The sequence below is a fragment of the Neophocaena asiaeorientalis genome, unplaced genomic scaffold (genome assembly GCF_003031525.2).
Source record: "Neophocaena asiaeorientalis asiaeorientalis breed wild unplaced genomic scaffold, Neophocaena_asiaeorientalis_V1.1 scaffold629, whole genome shotgun sequence".
In the NCBI taxonomy this organism is placed as follows: Eukaryota; Metazoa; Chordata; class Mammalia; order Artiodactyla; family Phocoenidae; genus Neophocaena; species Neophocaena asiaeorientalis.
In genome coordinates this window covers 3,776,718-3,793,411 of record NW_020175468.1, presented here as the reverse complement: position 1 = coordinate 3,793,411, position 16,694 = coordinate 3,776,718, and the positions used below count along the sequence as shown (strand labels likewise).

General features: G+C 50.8%; 1 protein-coding gene across 9 annotated transcripts in view; it reads right to left on the bottom strand.

Annotated features, from left to right (window-relative positions):
• ZC3H4 (zinc finger CCCH-type containing 4) overlaps window positions 1–16,694 on the bottom strand; it is a 42,642-nt gene that overhangs the window by 10,002 nt on the left and 15,946 nt on the right. For all 9 annotated transcript variants that reach the window (XM_024768201.1, XM_024768202.1, XM_024768204.1 and 6 more), the window contains 9 exons: window positions 16,305–16,524; window positions 15,907–16,017; window positions 13,463–13,685; window positions 11,953–12,107; window positions 11,180–11,276; window positions 10,934–11,073; window positions 10,276–10,383; window positions 8,533–8,644; window positions 7,641–7,750 (listed from right to left, as the gene is read on the bottom strand). In XM_024768201.1, the coding sequence (XP_024623969.1) occupies window positions 7,641–7,750; window positions 8,533–8,644; window positions 10,276–10,383; window positions 10,934–11,073; window positions 11,180–11,276; window positions 11,953–12,107; window positions 13,463–13,685; window positions 15,907–16,017; window positions 16,305–16,524 (1,276 nt within the window). The remainder of the gene's footprint in view (window positions 1–7,640; window positions 7,751–8,532; window positions 8,645–10,275; window positions 10,384–10,933; window positions 11,074–11,179; window positions 11,277–11,952; window positions 12,108–13,462; window positions 13,686–15,906; window positions 16,018–16,304; window positions 16,525–16,694) is intronic.

Sequence of the window (16,694 nt, the reverse complement as noted above, 5' to 3'; positions counted from 1 at the left end):
CACATGCAACGTACTACTTCACCATTTTCAAGTGGACAATTCAAGGACATTAAGTACATTCGCGATGTTGTATAACCACCATCTCTATCTAGTTCTAACACCGCCGAATAAGACGCCATACCCATTAAGCAGTCACTCCCCATGCCCTGCTCCCTCCCAGCCCCTGGCAACCGCCAATCTACTTTCTGTCTCTATGGGCTTGTCTATTCTGGACATTTCACAGAAACGAAATCCTATAATATTGTGGCCTTTCGTGACTGGCTTCTTTCACTTAGCATGACATTTTCAAGGTTCACCCCCATGTTGTAGCTGTTTCATCTATTTTATCTATTTCATGGCTGATTAACAGTTCATTGTTCTGGGCTTCCCTGATGGTGCAGTGGTTAATCCGCCTGCCAATGCAGGGGACATGGGTTCAAGCCCTGGTCCGAGAAGATCCCACATGCCGCGGAGCAGCTAAGCCTGTGAGCCACAACTACTGAGCCTGCACTCTAGAGCCCTCGCACCACAACTGAGCCCTCACGCCTAGAGCCCGTGCTCCACAACAAAAGAAGCCACCGCAATGAGAAGCCCACGCACTACAACAAAGAGTAGCCCCTGCTAACCGCAACTAGAGAAAGCCCACGCGTAGCAACAAAGACCCAACGCAGCCAAAAATAAATAAAAATAAAATAAATTTATATATAAAAAAAGTTCATTGTTCTGTTTGAATTTTAAGGGCGCCTCACCGCACTTGTAATCAAAACCCAATCACTTACGAGGACCCACAGGGCCTGACAGCAGGGCTGGGTGTCTGGGGAGGACTTCACAGCACCCTGGAAGCTTCATTTCCTTCTATGGTGTGCGGACTCCTCCACCCTAAGCACCCAGCTCTGTTTCAGTTCTGTGGACAGCTAAGCTCTTTTCCCCAGCAGGGTCCTGGCCTAGACCAGGCCTCTCCCCAGGCATTCGTTTTCCCCTCCATTCTTAATGTATGGCTCCGTATCCCCCAATTGCTGGGGTCTCTTATTAAAGGTCAACTCAGAGTGACTGGCCAGGTCTCCTGTATTTACTACTGGAACACTATTAGCTCCCTTGAAAGCACTGCCCAAGCTTTGTAAGATTTTACATTTAGTTGTATCTCTGTTTATTCCTGGCCTGATGACTACCAACTCCACAAGGGCAAGACCCACAGGGCCCACCATAGGCCTGGTACAGGGTAGACGGACAATTCCAAAGTCTGAACTCAAGCAGAACGTCTCACCAATTAGGATCCTGGGCAGAAGTTAACACTGCAGGCCTGCCTGCTTCTCTTGGAAGGCCAGCTTGCAATGTTGGCCTTTGGTTGGTGCCTGGGAACCTGGATTTCGAGAGGGTTCCCAGGATTCCCTGACTGCTAAGAGGGGCTCACTGTGTCTAAACCGTTTGCACAAACACCATGCTTTCTGCGGAACACCCCTTTTCCTTCTGGGAGTCTGGGATTTTGGTACATGCCAGGCAGAGGCTGCCCTCAATAAAAACCTTGGGCACTGACTGAGTCTCTACTGCACGCCCATGGTGGACAGCGTTCTATACGTTCTGTCACAACCTGAGGAGTTACACACGTCCCGTGTGACTCCAGGGGGCAAGGACTCCTGGAAGCTGGTGCCTGGTTTCAGCCTTTACTGCCTGCCTTTCTTCTGTGCATTCTGCTTTGTGTGCTTTCATTGGAGTTAAATCTCAGCCAGCTCGGCCCTGGGAGTCTCCCCAGCAAATTGTCCAACCTGGGCCCAGGTGGCCTTGGGGACCTCGGCACACATGCCTTAGTGGACCCTAACGGGGGCTCTGAGACGCCCCGGCGCCTCAGCTTCAGCGCTGCTCAAGACAACCCCTCCTCTTGCTCCCCCACCCAGGGACAGTGGTGGCGGCGTGGGTGGCAGAGGCAGGACTTCCCGGCGGGTATCAGGCAGTTCCCAGCTTTTCTCTCTCCTAACGATCAGCAACAGTATGTGGACCCAGGGACGCAGGGTCCAAGAAGAATTTGGCTTCAAAGGGGATGGAAAACTTGGAAGTCTGATCAGTGGAAAACATCTGTTCCCTTAGAGCCCTGCTACTCAAGGTGTGGTTTGTCTGTGGACCAGCAGCACAGGGGGACCCACTGAACTAGGACCACATTTCACACGTGTCCACCGCAGTGTGGGAAACGCTGCCCGAGACTAGCTGTGCTGAGAGAGCCCCGCACCTCGTGGTGTCTTTTAGCACTGCTCTCGGGGGGCGGCGGAGGGACCGCAGCCACAGAGGCAGCCCTGACTGCTCTACTGCCCCACGTTCCGCCCGCTTCCCTTCCAGCCAGCTGGCCCCTTTTGGTCCCTCAACCATGTGTGTAGCTGTTGCTCTCACTGTGACCCCAGCTCAGCACATGCCTCCCTCGCCCCTCCTTCCTGCCTGTTATTCACCTGGGGCCAGCGAGTGTCACCTCCTCACTGAGCCTCCCCCCATGGCAGCCTGTTTGAGGGTCTCTGGGCTCCCTGCACATTCCCTCCACTGCCCCGATCCCAGTGTGTAATCGGCGTCTACCTGATGACTGGATCCTGTCTCCTCACCACTGCGTCCCCGGTGCCCAGGACAGTGCCTGCTACAAAGCAGGCGTGACCACACATTTGTTAAATAAATGAGCAAAGAAAACAGACAAGCGCACCTTCCCCTGCATTCCCCGGGCTCCAGAGGGTGGGGCACAGGGGACTAAAGGAGTTAAGGCTTTGACGGGCCTACCCGGTTGCTTGGTGCTCCTCTGGGTTTGCCTCCCGGCTCCGCTGCCCCTCCACCTCCCCACCTTCGGCTGGGGCTCCCACACCACCTCTCTAGCCAGAGCTACGGGTACCATCTCCATCTCCATCTGGCCGCACCTCATTCCATGTACTTCCCGCTCCTCCGCAGGCCACTAGCTGGGCTGTGAGGGGGGGACCCCGCACCCCTCCCTTCTCTTATCCCCACCCCCAAACTCCGCCCAGGAGCTGCTGCCCAGCTCAGCCCCGCCCTCCGGCCCGGGCCCCACCTTCTCTGAGAGGGACCCTGCCCCAGCCTCTCTGCACTCACTCCCACTCGGGCAGAGCAGCCTCCAGTCACAGAGCCAAAGCCCTGCACTGCTAGCTCCTCTCAATGGCAACGAAATGCCCTCAGGTGTAGGCAAAACCTAAGGAGGACGTTATACCTCATTAAACAGGAACAAACTTGACCACAACTTCCTCCCCACCCAGGGAGGGGATGCCGTGGTCCAGACACCAAATGCGCCACACTCCCCTCGCCCCCGAGACTAGGGTCACACATCTCTCAGCACTCGGGAACACCCAGCCAATGGCCCCTGTGCGGGGGACAGAGGCTGAGGTGATCCTTCCACTGCCAACCCTGGCCCGGCACGGTGCTCTCAGCACACTGGGCCACGCAATGAACTCAATGACCAAAAGAACTGAAGCACTGGCCCACAGGACAGCCCCTAGGAGCGTATCGCTGGTCCCCAGGCAAGGCGGGCACCCTCTCTCTCACACTCACCTCCCTGGGTCCCGTCACTTCTGCTTCCCCACTGTGCCCCACAATTGGGGCTTCCACACTCATTCCATGCTGGGGAGAAATCTCACCTCACGGCGGGCTCCCACTCCAGGACTTCGCCCCCCCCACCCCTCACGCAGACCCCACGACACCCCGATGAGGACTCCCGCGAGGGACACAGCCAGCTCCCTGCACTTATCTCTTTACCCACCACCCACACTGGGCCGCAAGTGCTGCCTCAAAAGCCGGGGCTGAATCGCATCAGAGCCCAGAACACTGATGCATAAGATACATAGGGGATGTCAACACCCCACTCCCACCCTGAAAAGCTGAACCCAAACCATCCAGGCAGTCCTCCGGCACATCTATCCCTAGAGACTCCCACGCGCCCCTTCCTGGGCCTCTCTGAAGCAAGGAGCTCCCTCACACCACACAACCAGGGCCTTGCTGGGTCCCACAACGTCCCCAGCCAGGACTGATTCTGAATGATTCCCGGGTTTCCAAAAGTCAAAGGCATCCTCTCAATGGAAAAGGACGGCCACACCTGCGGATACACACAGACATGTGGGCCAAGGTTCATGGGCCAAGGAAATAAGAAATAAGCTCATGTCCATTTGTTAAACATTCTAAGCTTTGGGAATTCCCTGGTGGTCCTGTGGTTAAGACTCTGCGTTTCCACTGCAGGGGGCGCGGGTTCAATCCCTGGTTGCGGAACTAAGATCCTACAGGCGAACTAAGATCCTGTACGGCGTGGACAAAAAAAAAAAAAAAAAAAAAAAAAAAAAAAAAAAAAAAAAAAAAAAAAAAAAAAAAAAAATCTAAGCTTTTGCCCCAAACTGATAACAAATCAAATGTTCTTCAACTGGTGACTAGATAAACAATCTCAGATCATCCACACTGAGTGGAGTACTACTCAAGAACAAACAGTGATGAACTATCAACACTTGCAACAATGTGGATGAACTTCAAACACTTTATGCAGAATGAAAGACGGCAGATTCAGAAGGCTATTATAGGGCTTCCCTGGTGGACCAGCGGTTAAGAATCCACCTGCCAATGCAGGGGAACTGGTCTAGGAAGATCCCACATGCCGCAGAGCAACTAAGCCCGTGCGCCACAACTACTGAGCCTGCTCTCTAGAGCCCACGAGCCACAACTACTGAAGCCCGCGCGCCTAGAGCCTGTGCTCGCAACAAGAGAAGTCACCGCAATGAGAAGCCTGCGCACCGCAACGAAGAGTAGCCCCCACTCGCCACAACTAGAGAAAGCCCACGCACAGCAACAAAGACCCAACAAAGTGAATAAATTTAAAAAATAAATTTATAAAAAAACAAAAAACAAAAGGCTATATAAACTGCACACGTTTAGAAGCTACATACCATATATCTATTTATATAACTTTCTTGAAAAGGCAAACTACAGGGACAGAAAACAGATCAGTGGTTTCCAGGGTCTGGAGATGGGAGAGGCATTGATTACAAAAGGGAAGGGGTTCTGGGGGTGAAAGAATGAATTTCCTCTACCTAGACTGTGAGGTGGTCACATGACTCTCTGTGTTTGTCAAAATTCACAGAACTAGGGAAAATTCCCTGGCTGTCCAGTGGTTAAGAGCTCTGCGCTTCCACTGCAGGGCGCATGGGTTCGATCCCTGGTTGGGGAACTAAGATCCTGCATGATGCCCAGCGCAGCCAAAAAAATTAACAGAACTAAACAGGGACACTTTTTTTTTTTTAGACTGGATACAAACTATACCTTGACAAACCTGACTATAAAACAGTATATGTATAAAATGGTAACTGAAGGATTTAATGGTAAAGAACCATAATGTACGCAACTTATTTTCAAATGGATCAAGGAAAAAAAATAAACAAGAGCAAAGTGATAAAGCAAATGGGGCAAAATAATGCTGACAGAGGAATTTAGGTGGAGGGAATCCTTTGCCTTATTCTTGCCACTCACTCTCACGTTACAGTCACTGACAGCCCCAAAGGCAGGCACGTCTCAAACCTAAAGTGGATGGTTCTGGACAGACAGAAACATCACCAAGAAGCAAGAAAATAAAGCTGAAGAAAAGGGTGGAAGAGAGAGCACAGACATTTCAGGAGAGGATGACGAAGGCCCTGTCCTAAGTGGCACCACAGCTTGGACCCAAGGGCTGCCCAGGAGCCTCAGGCCCCAGCCCTAGTTGATCAAGCTGCAACTCTGTCCAGGAGAGAAGGAAATGGCTGACCCCACATGTTTATCAGGGTTACTCTGGGCCCATTGTAAAGGTTCAAGTTTTACTTTCTGACCACCCAAATTCGATTCTGGAATGGTTTTTCCAGGTTCAACACTCATTTTTAACCTACTGAGACTTGACTTTAGATAGGGGATGTTACTGATACTCTCAAAATGTTTGTGACCAGAAATGGAAACGTGCCACCTTGATTTGCTTTGAGTTTTTATTAGGGTGTCTAGAGCTGTGCTGTCCAATATAGTGGTCACTGGCCATGTGTGGCTACTGGGTGCTATAAGCAGAAAATAAACACTAGATTCCTCAGACTTAGTACCAAAAAAAAAACAAAAAATCCCCAAAATATCGTAATTATTTCATCATTTATTACCTGCTGAAGTGGTACTTTGGACATGGATATACTGGGTTAAATAAGATATACTGGTAGCACTAATTTCACCTCTTTTTACTTTTTTAATGTGGCTACTAAAAAATTTAAATTTATGGCTCTGTGGTGTTCCTACTGGACAGCACTGGTCTAGAGAGCAAACTCTGAACCACCAGCAGGGGGCAGTCCTCAGTCAGAGATTGTTTAGTTCTTCAAATGAGAAATGAAGTCGCCATGACTTTTCCCACTCCTTACCCTGTGAATGACTCACAGATTCTAGACAGCTTACCAGTTACAAAACCTTATTCCTAGGATAACAGGCCAAAGGGCCTGGCAAAGATGAGAACTTTCTCCATGAATGCTCTCCTAATGAGGAGTGGACGTTCTCTTGCTTTGCTTGTGCAGGGCTTCCCCTCAACCCCTCAAGGCAGCCCCGGCCCGCATGGGTGGATTCCTGAACCTGGCTGAGGCACCGATTCTTTCCATTCTCAAAAAACAGCCAATCTCCTTAAACTTTCTGGGAACCAGAGAGAAGGCAGGAAAGCCTTCATGTGCAAGGACACGTGTTCTCGCACCCATTCACCCAGTGATGGATGTCAGGAAATCAAGGACAGGAACCGGGGGCCCCAAAGTCCTCAGCCTGATTCCTCAGGGAGAACAACAGACATGAGGATGAGTTTCAAATGTCATCTGGCTGCTAAGGAAGCCCTGATACCTCACTGTTGAGGAAGTCTCCCCATCGTGAGAGCCTCCAATTGCCCCTTACTTTTTCTACTATATACAAGAATCCTTAAGACTTGGAAAGAAACGTTTGACCCTTCCATCAAAACAGAACCCATCCAGGGACTTCCCTGGTGGCACAGTGGTTAACAATCTGCCTGCCAATGCAGGGGACACGGGTTCAAGCCCTGGTCTGGGAAGATCCCACATGCCGCGGAGCAACTAAGCCCGTGCGCCACAACTACTGAGTCTGCGCTCTAGAGCCCAGGCACCACAACTACTGAAGCCCACGTGCCTAGAGCCCGTGCTCCGCAAAAGAGAGAAGCCACCACAATGAGAAGCCCACGCACTGCAACTAAGAGTAGCCCCTGCTCACCGCAACTAGAGAAAGCCCACGCGCAGCAATGATGACCCAGCACAGCCAAAAATAAAAAATACAAATAACTTAAAAAATAATTAAAAAACAGAACCCATCCGAAGTCTCACCTCCTCTTTGTATACCACGGGCTCTCTCTAAAGGACAGCTAAGAAATCACAAGGTATGTTTGGAGACACACCACATAACATTCCTTTTAGGGAGCCACCCCTCCAGGGAAAACCGTCTCGGCCGGAGAGAAGACACACGTGTGATCACCTCAATTCTCCCTGCAGAGAATACAGTCCCCATTTCCTCCTAAACATGGCCCAGCTCCAATCAACGCAACTGGGGATTCTGGTTCTGCACAGAGGCCAGACAGGCGGGCTGCAGTGCCAGGCCCGTGGCAGGCGTACCTCCTGGTCCCCATTAGCTACGGCTGCTGTCAGCCTGGACATTACCTTGTCCAAGAGCTCTCTGGTCTCCTCGGTCAAGGGGTCGTGAGAGAACATGCAGTCATCGCCGTTGATGCAGTTTCCGGTCGTGTGGTACAACTTACACGGAAAATCACGTTCACGGCAAGTTAAGGCAAATGCCTCACCTCATGAAACCCACCCAAGGACAGAATCCAAGCCCCTTTGTTTTAGAGACAAGGAAACTGAGGCCCAGAGAGGCAAAGTGACTGGCTCAGAGCTGCACAGCAGGTTGGTAGCTGACCCAAGATGAGACCCCGGTTCTCAACATCCCTGCTCTGTAGTGCTTCCCGCCCCACCACGCTGGCCTTGAGGCTGTGTCCTCAGATCCTCACTCAACAGGAAGAGGGGAAAAGTTCAACGATTTGCCCATGGTTACACAGCCATTTGAAAAATCTCAGAAAGATAACAGGCAATGGTATAAGCCAGTCTCGAGAGTACACTTGACCCTTGAACAACATGGGGGTTAGGGGCGCCAACTCGGTCAAAAATCTGAGTATAATTTGTAATCCGTCCTCCATACCCTCAGTTCTGCATCTGTGGATCCAACCAACCACAGATTGTGTAGTACTGCAGTATTTACTACTGAAAACAAAACAATATCTGAGTGGACCTGCAGAGTCCAAACCCATGTTGTTCAAGGGTCAACTGTACACGTAAAGGGAACATATAACGTGTGTGCCTCCGTTTAGTCATCTGCAGACTAGAAGAGCAGACCCATCACAGGGCAGATGTGAGGGTTAAGAGATGGATGCACAAAGCTCTTGGCACAGTACTGGCACACAGAGCGAAAGTGTGGTGAAGATCAGCTGTTATTACCAATAAGGAGAAAAGGAGCTCTGCACCCTCAATTAGACCAAATGTGGGCACCAAAGGATATCATGCATATAGGGGCAGTTCTCGGCTCTGGCACAAAATCCGGTGATGTAAAACTTGCACAGTTCTCGCTTCTTTGGTAGCTCGATGTCGTGGCTAAAATTACAGTGGTCTCCCTGGAAGAGAAACAGTGAAAAGGTAAGCTGTTTGCAAAAGGAAGTACTGCTCTGTCACTGCTGAAGCACACAGGGACCAACGACAGAAACAAACCCCCACCCCGACCCCAGAAAGGGCAGGAGGCCCAGGAAAGGCAGACACAGAAATGCAGTTTCCCACCAATCTGAAACTTCTGCCAAAGTGTGTGGCCCTTTCTCTTGCCCCTGCCTCCCTCCCCCATGTCCTCAGTCCTCCCGGCTCCGTTCTGCTGCCTTTCACTGCTTCTTTCTAACTCTTCCTCCTCTTGCCTTCGCCTCTCTTACTCACTTACTGTTAACATGCTGCATAACAGCTAGTATCCAGTTTCATGCTTCTTCCTTTCTAACAAAACCCCAATTTCTAACAGAACCCCAAACTCCCAAGGGAAGACAATACTGCCCTGATTTTTAAAAAAATCCCTTCACACAGTTTTCTTCCTCCTAGCCCTTGGATGTGATGCCTGGAGGCACAGCAGCCATTAAGCAACCACCTAGCCCTTGGATGTGATGCCTGGAGGCACAGCAGCCATTAAGCAACCATGAGGACAAGAGCCACACGCTTAAAGATGCCAGAATAAAAAGTAGGAAGGAACCTGGGTCCCCCATGGTGCCACTGACAACTGTACCAGCCCTGTAATGCCCCCGCGCCCCCGCCCCAGACCTTTTTTTTTTTTTGGCCACACCACACAGCATGCAGGATCCTAGTTCACCAACCAGGGATCAAACCCATGCCAGCCGCAGTGGAAGTGCAGAGTCCTAATCACTGGACCACCAGGGAAGTCCCAGACTATTCTGAGAGACAAACGTCTATGTGTTTAAGCCAGTGGAGTTGCGTTTTCTGCTATTTGTAGTCAAATTGTACAATCCAAACAAAACAACATCCAGGTAAACTGAAAAGAGAAACTGTTCTTCTATACCCGTTCCCCCATTCTCTTAGGAATAGCTACTGTTTTTTGTTTATATATATTTCAAGTTTCTAAAAATAATATGAATTGCAACTATAATAAGGACTATTTTACACACAAACACACCTTTGTTTAAAACAGTAATATTTTTTCCTAAGACAGGCACACAGGTGCAGTACTCCCTGGGTGCTTGCTTGCCAATATCTGCCTGCTGCCTGAATAACAAGCTGCCTGGTTGAACTAACACTGGATTATACTTGTTTCCTTCAGAACTTTCAGGTCATTGGCCCATCTTCTGGCATTATACTCTGCTGTGAAGGTCAAGGCTGACCTTGACCACCTTTTCTGTCTGGATGCCTTAATGATTCCCTCTCCGACACTGAAGTTCAGTAACTCAACCAGGATATGTTACACCTTTGCATGAGCATCAATTCTAACAAAACATTTGAGGCCATATGGATTGGATGAAAATTTTGGCCAAAAAAATCCTCCCAAACCAAAAAAACCCAGATGTGTCACCAATCTTGTCCTGGCTCTTCAGTCACTCTGAGGAGTGAACTAAATCTTCCAGGCCTTCCAGGCATCTCTCAGACAATCACTCCAAGCCCACCAGAACACTGCCCCCAGTGAGTGTGGCCTCCAGAACACTACCAGAGGCCCATGTGTCCCTGCTCTGGGCACCCTGGTACTACTGAACTGGCCCCTTACCCATGTGCACCGCCCTTCCACGAAGTATTTGCAGATGACTTTGCCTTTCTTATCGGACTGCTGGTGGGGCTTGTCATGGTCACCCCTCCGGTAGCTTCCACCGCCATCCTGTTAGGAACACAGAGTGTGACTATAAAGGGGAATGAAGAGGAAGGGTAGGGAGGGCCTGTGCAGGCCAGGTGGAGACGGGCTCTGAGGGAGGGAAAGTGAAACAGGCTAGCTGGCAGGGATGAGCACGCCCCCGTGTAACAGGAGTGCTGACCAGCAGCTTCCATCCAGCACCCAACTCTGTGGGGTCTGAGCCCCGGAGCGTGGAGTGTGGGCAGCTGCGGACTCGCGCACCACACACCTGTGCGGGAACGCATTCATTCCAAGAAGAGGCGGCACAAGCCTTCCTGGAAAACTCTCCAGGGCTAACTCAGGGACTCAGAGAACAGGTGACTGCAGGTGCTACTAAGATATGCCTTTAAAAACAGAGGGTCTCACCAGCAGCGCAACCCCCATGAGAGATAATTAGTGCTGACAGGCCCTACGGGGAACGGCTGATGGGAGCAGGGGGACAGGACCAGCCTCGGAGGATAACTCATTAAAGAAAAAAACAAATTTCTAGAAGAAGCCTTGAGTAAAAACATCAGATCAGAATGAAGAGCCGACTTACGCCCATGTCCTCGTCGTAGAAGTCTTCGTCATCATTCATTCCACCCTTGTTCATCCCTCCTCGGCTGCCACCTCGACCACGGCCCCGGCCCATCCCTTTCCCTCGACCTCGGGAACCCCGGCCACGGCCTCGACTTAGCCCTGCAGAAGAGAGAAACGGCGTTAACCCGAGGCCTCCCTCCAGGACCCGAGGCCAGCAGCTGCCAGGAGGAGCCCCACAGACTGGCCCCTCGCGGCCCCCGCCCACCTCGTCCTCGGCCATCCTTGGACCGGCGGTACTGGTTCAGCTCCTTGGAATAGTCGTCATAGTCCTCATCTCCCATCGGCTCCTCACTTTCTCCGTACTGGAATTCCGGAGGGAAGAGAAGCAGGAAAGTGTCATTTGGTGAACAATGAACAATGTCCTGAACTATATACTCCAGCCCTTTCTGCCTTTTTGTACACTCAGGACAATGTCAAACTCAGAAGAGCAAGTGAGCAACCCAGTGACTCACACCTGTGCCCCCTCTTCACACGCCACAGCCTAAGCGGCGGCTGGTCACAGTCTTCACTCTTAGGACTCCTAGCCCACTGGGCAGCTCCCAAGGGACAGCTGTGCAGCTAGCAAGGGGCAGCGTGGCAAGGTCTCGGGCAGGGACAAAACAGTGAGCGTGGCAGTTCTCCTCATGCACACACGCGTTTGTGTGTGTGTAGGAGGTAACTAAACAGGCAACTGACTGCGAAGGCATTAAATGCTTCGAGAGTACCCTCGGGAACCCTGTCTTCAGGGATGGGAACTAAGGCGCTCGCTGAGAGAGCAGTGAGATGAAGATGTTTTTGACAGCTCACCCTTTGGTACTTTTTCAATTCTGAACCATAGGAAGGTTTTCTCTATTCCAAATAATAAAATGAACATTTCTAAACACATAAACCTGCCATCTGATGCTTTCTTTCCACCTCAGTCTTACAGACCTAGTCTTGCAGCTCACCAGCCACCCGCCCCCACTCCCACCCCCCACCCCAAGCTGGAGAAAGCCTTACTTCCATGTCCTCTTCATAGAAGTCCTCTTCGTCCTCCGGGTGGTCTCCTCCCACGGAGCCTCTGCCTCTGCCTCTGCTGCCCCTGCCCATGCCTCGGCCTCGAGACCCTCCGCGGCTTCCACGGCCTCGGTAGCCCCTGCCACGGCCTCGGTTGCCTGCATGGTGATTCAGACAGTGAGTGTCTGAGCAAGCAGGACCCACCAGCAGAAGAGAAGTTGACCCACCAGCGGAAGAGAAGTTAACCCACTGACTGCCCAAGGTCAATCATTTCCTCCTCCTCCTCCTGTTCTAAGAAGCCTTGCCAGCTGCTCTAGGCTGATTCATGGTCCCTGGGCCCCTGGACAGGGGTAGCTGAGCACCGTGGACACACACCTGCTGTAGCACTCACTACACTACCCTGACTGAGGCGCTGTCCAACACAGAGGCACCAGCCACGTGTGGCTACTGAGTACCTGAAACGCGGCTGGCCAAACTAAGAAATACTGTGAGTATAAAGTGCGTGCTGAATTTCAAAGACTTAATTAAAAAAGAGACAGAGACAGAATATAAAATGTCACGTCTATTTTGATTACATATCGAAGTGAGATTTGGAATGTACTGATATAATGTGTTGTTAAAATTAATTTCATCTGTTTCCTTTTACTTTTCTAATGCGACCACTAGAAAATTTGTAGTTGCATGGTGGCTTGCATTATATTTCTATTGGACAGGCTAGTCCAGAATCTCCCCAAAGAGCAGGGCCTATCTAGGGAGGAGTCTAAGAAAGACCGCCGAAAGAAAGAATGACCAGTCACTCAAACAACAAGCTGGGCCTCAAGCAGGGCTAAGAACTGCTGGGCTGGAAAATTCTGGAAGCACTCTGGGGTTGGGAAATATCATTGGCAGGAGATGGTTCTAAGAGGCCAGGCTGGGTTGCTGGTGCTCTGCCCTCCCCCATCATCCTCCTAACTGCCGCAGGTTCAAGGTTCAGAGGTGTGGCAGTCCCGTGGCTGCAGTCACACTCTGTCAGGTGATGGGAGGCTGGGGGAGGAGGCGCCAGCTGTCAGTTACCGTCCCCAGGGGTGAGAGCTATCCCTTCTATATCTCTTCATAGCTGACCAGGAAGTGAATTTAAAAAACCCTCCAGGGACTTCCCTGGCGGTCCAGTGGTTAGGACTTGGCACAGGGTGTGGCCAAAAAAAAAAAAAATCCCCCCCCCCACCACCACCACCACCTTGAGCCACAGCAGTCTTCTCCTTGCCTCACGCCAGTCTGGCTCCATCCCAACCACGGCTTCAGCACTGGACCCTCTTCTCACGTGGCAGAACTCTGGTCCCCTGTGCTTGGGATGGAGCTCCCTGCCTGTCTCCTTCTATGTTTATCTCAGCCCTGCATGACTGCACATCTCTTCTCCCAGACTTGACGCTCCATGAGCACGTGGCCCATGAGGTCTGTCTGGCTCTGCACTGAGCGCCCAACCCCCAGCCCCGGGCCTGCTCCGACAACCTGGAGGAGAAGCTGTGCGTCTCACCTCGGCCCCGGCTGCTGCCCTCCTTGGCCCGCCGGTACTGGTTCAGCTCTTTGGTGAAGTCGTCGTAGTCGTCCTTGCCCATGTCCTCCTCCTCATCACCCTCGTACTCCCCGTACTGCTCGTTCTCATAGTCTTCGTACATGCCGTAGCCCTTGCTGTCCATCTTGGAGTAGGCCTTCTTGGGCAGGGGCGTGGTGTGCGACGGGGGATACTGCTGGTGGGACTGATGGGGAGAGGACAGTGAGCTGGCCCTGGGGTCTCGGATTCAGACCAAGATCCCCACTATTCCCTGAACTGGCACAGCTGTCTGGGTGTCTCTGCTGTCCCTGGGGTGAGACGCTAGCCCCCAGCCACCTGAATGAGATCTGGGCTGTCGGCCCAGATGTTTCTGTTCTTCAGAAAGAGCCACAGCTTTAAAGACAATTGAGAAACACAGGCCCCACGACCCCTGAATTACTGGAGAGGGAAAAGAAGGATGTATTTCCCAGGTAGATAGAACAATCTCATTTGGGGAGGAGGCCTGATAGGCAAGAGGAGTACTCCTCAGTCAAAATTTTTCTGGGGCCTTAGAATTCAATTAATGAGTATTTGGCAACCAAACTAGAAAACCATTTAAAATGATGCTTTCCAAAGTGTGCTAGTTCCAAGAGATACTGGATGAAGTTCAAAAATACACATACATGCACAAATGGAAGACACCAAGATGTCCTTCAATAGGTAAATGGATAAACAAACTGGTACATTCAGACAATGGAGTATTCAACAATTAAAAGAAATAAGAAAGACATGGAAGGACTGTATAAACGAATATCGTTAAGTCAAAGAAGACAATCCGGAAAAGCTACATATGAGTCCAATTAAATGACATTCTGGAACAGGCAAAACTACAGACACAGTAAAAAGACTGGTGGTTGCGAGGGGCTTGGGGGGAGGGACTGATGAGTAGGTAAAGAAAAGAGGACTTTTAGGGAATTGAAACTATTTTATATGATAGTGTATGGTGCATATATAACAAGATGCATTTGTCAAAACCCAAAGAACTGTAAAACACAAAGGGGGACCCTAATGTAAACTATGGACTCTAATAAAATACGTGCCAACGCTGGCTAAACAATTACAACGAACGTGCCACACTAATGCAAGACATTAAAAACTGGGGAACTGGGTGGGGTGGGGTGGGTAGGGAACTGGACTACCTGCTCCATTTTCTCCAAATCTAAAACTGCTCTAAAAACAACAGGGTCCTACTGCATAGCACAGGGAACTATATTCAATATCCTGTGACAAACCACAATGGAAAAGAATATGAAAGAATATGTGTACATATAACTGAGTCACCTTGCTGTACAGAAGAAATTAACACAACACTGAAAATTAACTATATTCAATAAAATTAAAAAAATAAAACTGCTCTAAAGATAAAGTCTATTCATTTAAAAAATCCACACTCATTATAAAAAAAAAAAAAAGAAAACATAAAACATGGACATGTATACAACTACTTTAGCAGATCCTTTTTTTTTTGGGGGGGGCTGCGTTGGGTTTTCGTTGCGGTGCGCAGGCTTAGTTGCCCCATGGCACGTGGGATCTTAGTTCCCCGACCAGGGATCGAACCCGTGTCCCCTGCATTGGAGGGTGGATTCTTAACCACTGGACCACGAGGGAAGTCCCACTTTAGCAGATCTTAAAATGCCTCAACCCCTAGTTCCCAATCAAAGCTGGTGGTGTTCTCTCCATTTCCTGCTGCCCTCAGGTTTAAAGTCTGAATCCACATTAGTAGATCAATGTCAACTCTTATTCCTTACAATAACTTCTCTGTTATGATGGATGATGCTGAGTTACAGGACACCTTTAAGAACTACTAACTTTAAAAATACTTTTTATCAAAATTTGAAAATCTATGTTGATTTACTTCTTACTGGTTTTGCCTGAGGAAAATAAAAAAATATACAAACCAGACAAATAATTTAAATTTATGCTTAAGCTCAGTGGTATATTACTTCTGACCCCACAACATCCGAGATGATTTACTCCCATAACCGTTTCATTCTCTTGCCAACTTTCCACAAAAGGACACTGCTGAACAGTGGAAAAGTCAGCTCTCACAGGGACAAATCATCATCTTTCTTGGGGACAGGGGATATGACGAGCCCTGCCAAGGCCATGGGAAAAGGTGGCATACAGAAGTAGGGCAATCAGCCACTGACTGGGCTCAACCCCAGCTCCTGTACATCAGAGCCGTGCAACCTGGCTGAAGTTCTCGAAGTCTCAGTGTCCTCACCTATAAGGCGGGGATAAAAACAATACCTAATCTTGCAGAATTAAAATCCGTGTAAAGTGCCACATAAGAATGCCCAGCACACAGCCAGTGCTCAGGAAACATGGGCGATTTCATTACCCCCAGCTCCGAGTCCCATGGGGGTCCCTGACCGGCAGTCACTCACCGGCGCATAGGGGGGGCTGTACTCTCTGTACTTGCGGTGCCCCTTCTCGCTGGGGCTAAAATCCGAGTCATCTGAGAAGTCAGAGAAGTCATCGCTGGAAGAAGCGTGGCGCTGCAAGGACAGGGGCAGAGGATTAGAGCTTCTGCGGAGGGCTGGCCACCTGCACAGCCACTGCTGGAATGTGCCGGTAGGGCTCCGTGCAAAACGCCTCACCTACGGGCATCTAGCAGCAATGGAGCGTGAGCTACCAACTCTTTTAGAAAAGGTCTTTACCCAATTTGGGGAAAGGAAAAACAGCCCGATTAAGAGTGCCCTCTGGCCTGACAAGATGAGCTCGGCCCCTGGGGCGCTCGGCTGGGCCCAGCGCCAGGAGGCCCAGCACATCCGCCAGGACCTACTTTGTGCTTGGATTTCCTCCTCTTCTTGGATCTCCTCTTCTCCTTCTCCCGCTCTTTCTTGCGTTTCCGCTTCAGCCTCCGGTGAGACTTCTCCTCATCTGAGTCGCTGTGGTGCTTCTCCCCCTTCTCCTTCCGGCTCCTCTCGGGGCCTCCGGAGGCGTCCTGGGTCTCCTCGGCCCCGTCATCCTCCAGTTCGCCTTCTTCCAACTCACCATCTTCCCTATGAACCAACCCCAAAGCCGACGTGAGCAAGGGGTTTGAGGGGAGAGCCGCGGGGGCTGTGGGCTGGCCCAGGGCGATGGGAACGCAGGGCCCAGCGCTGAGTGCGAGAGGCCCGGGGAGACAGGGCGGGGGCCGCTCCCCGTCCCATCCTGTATCTCCCCCAAAGGG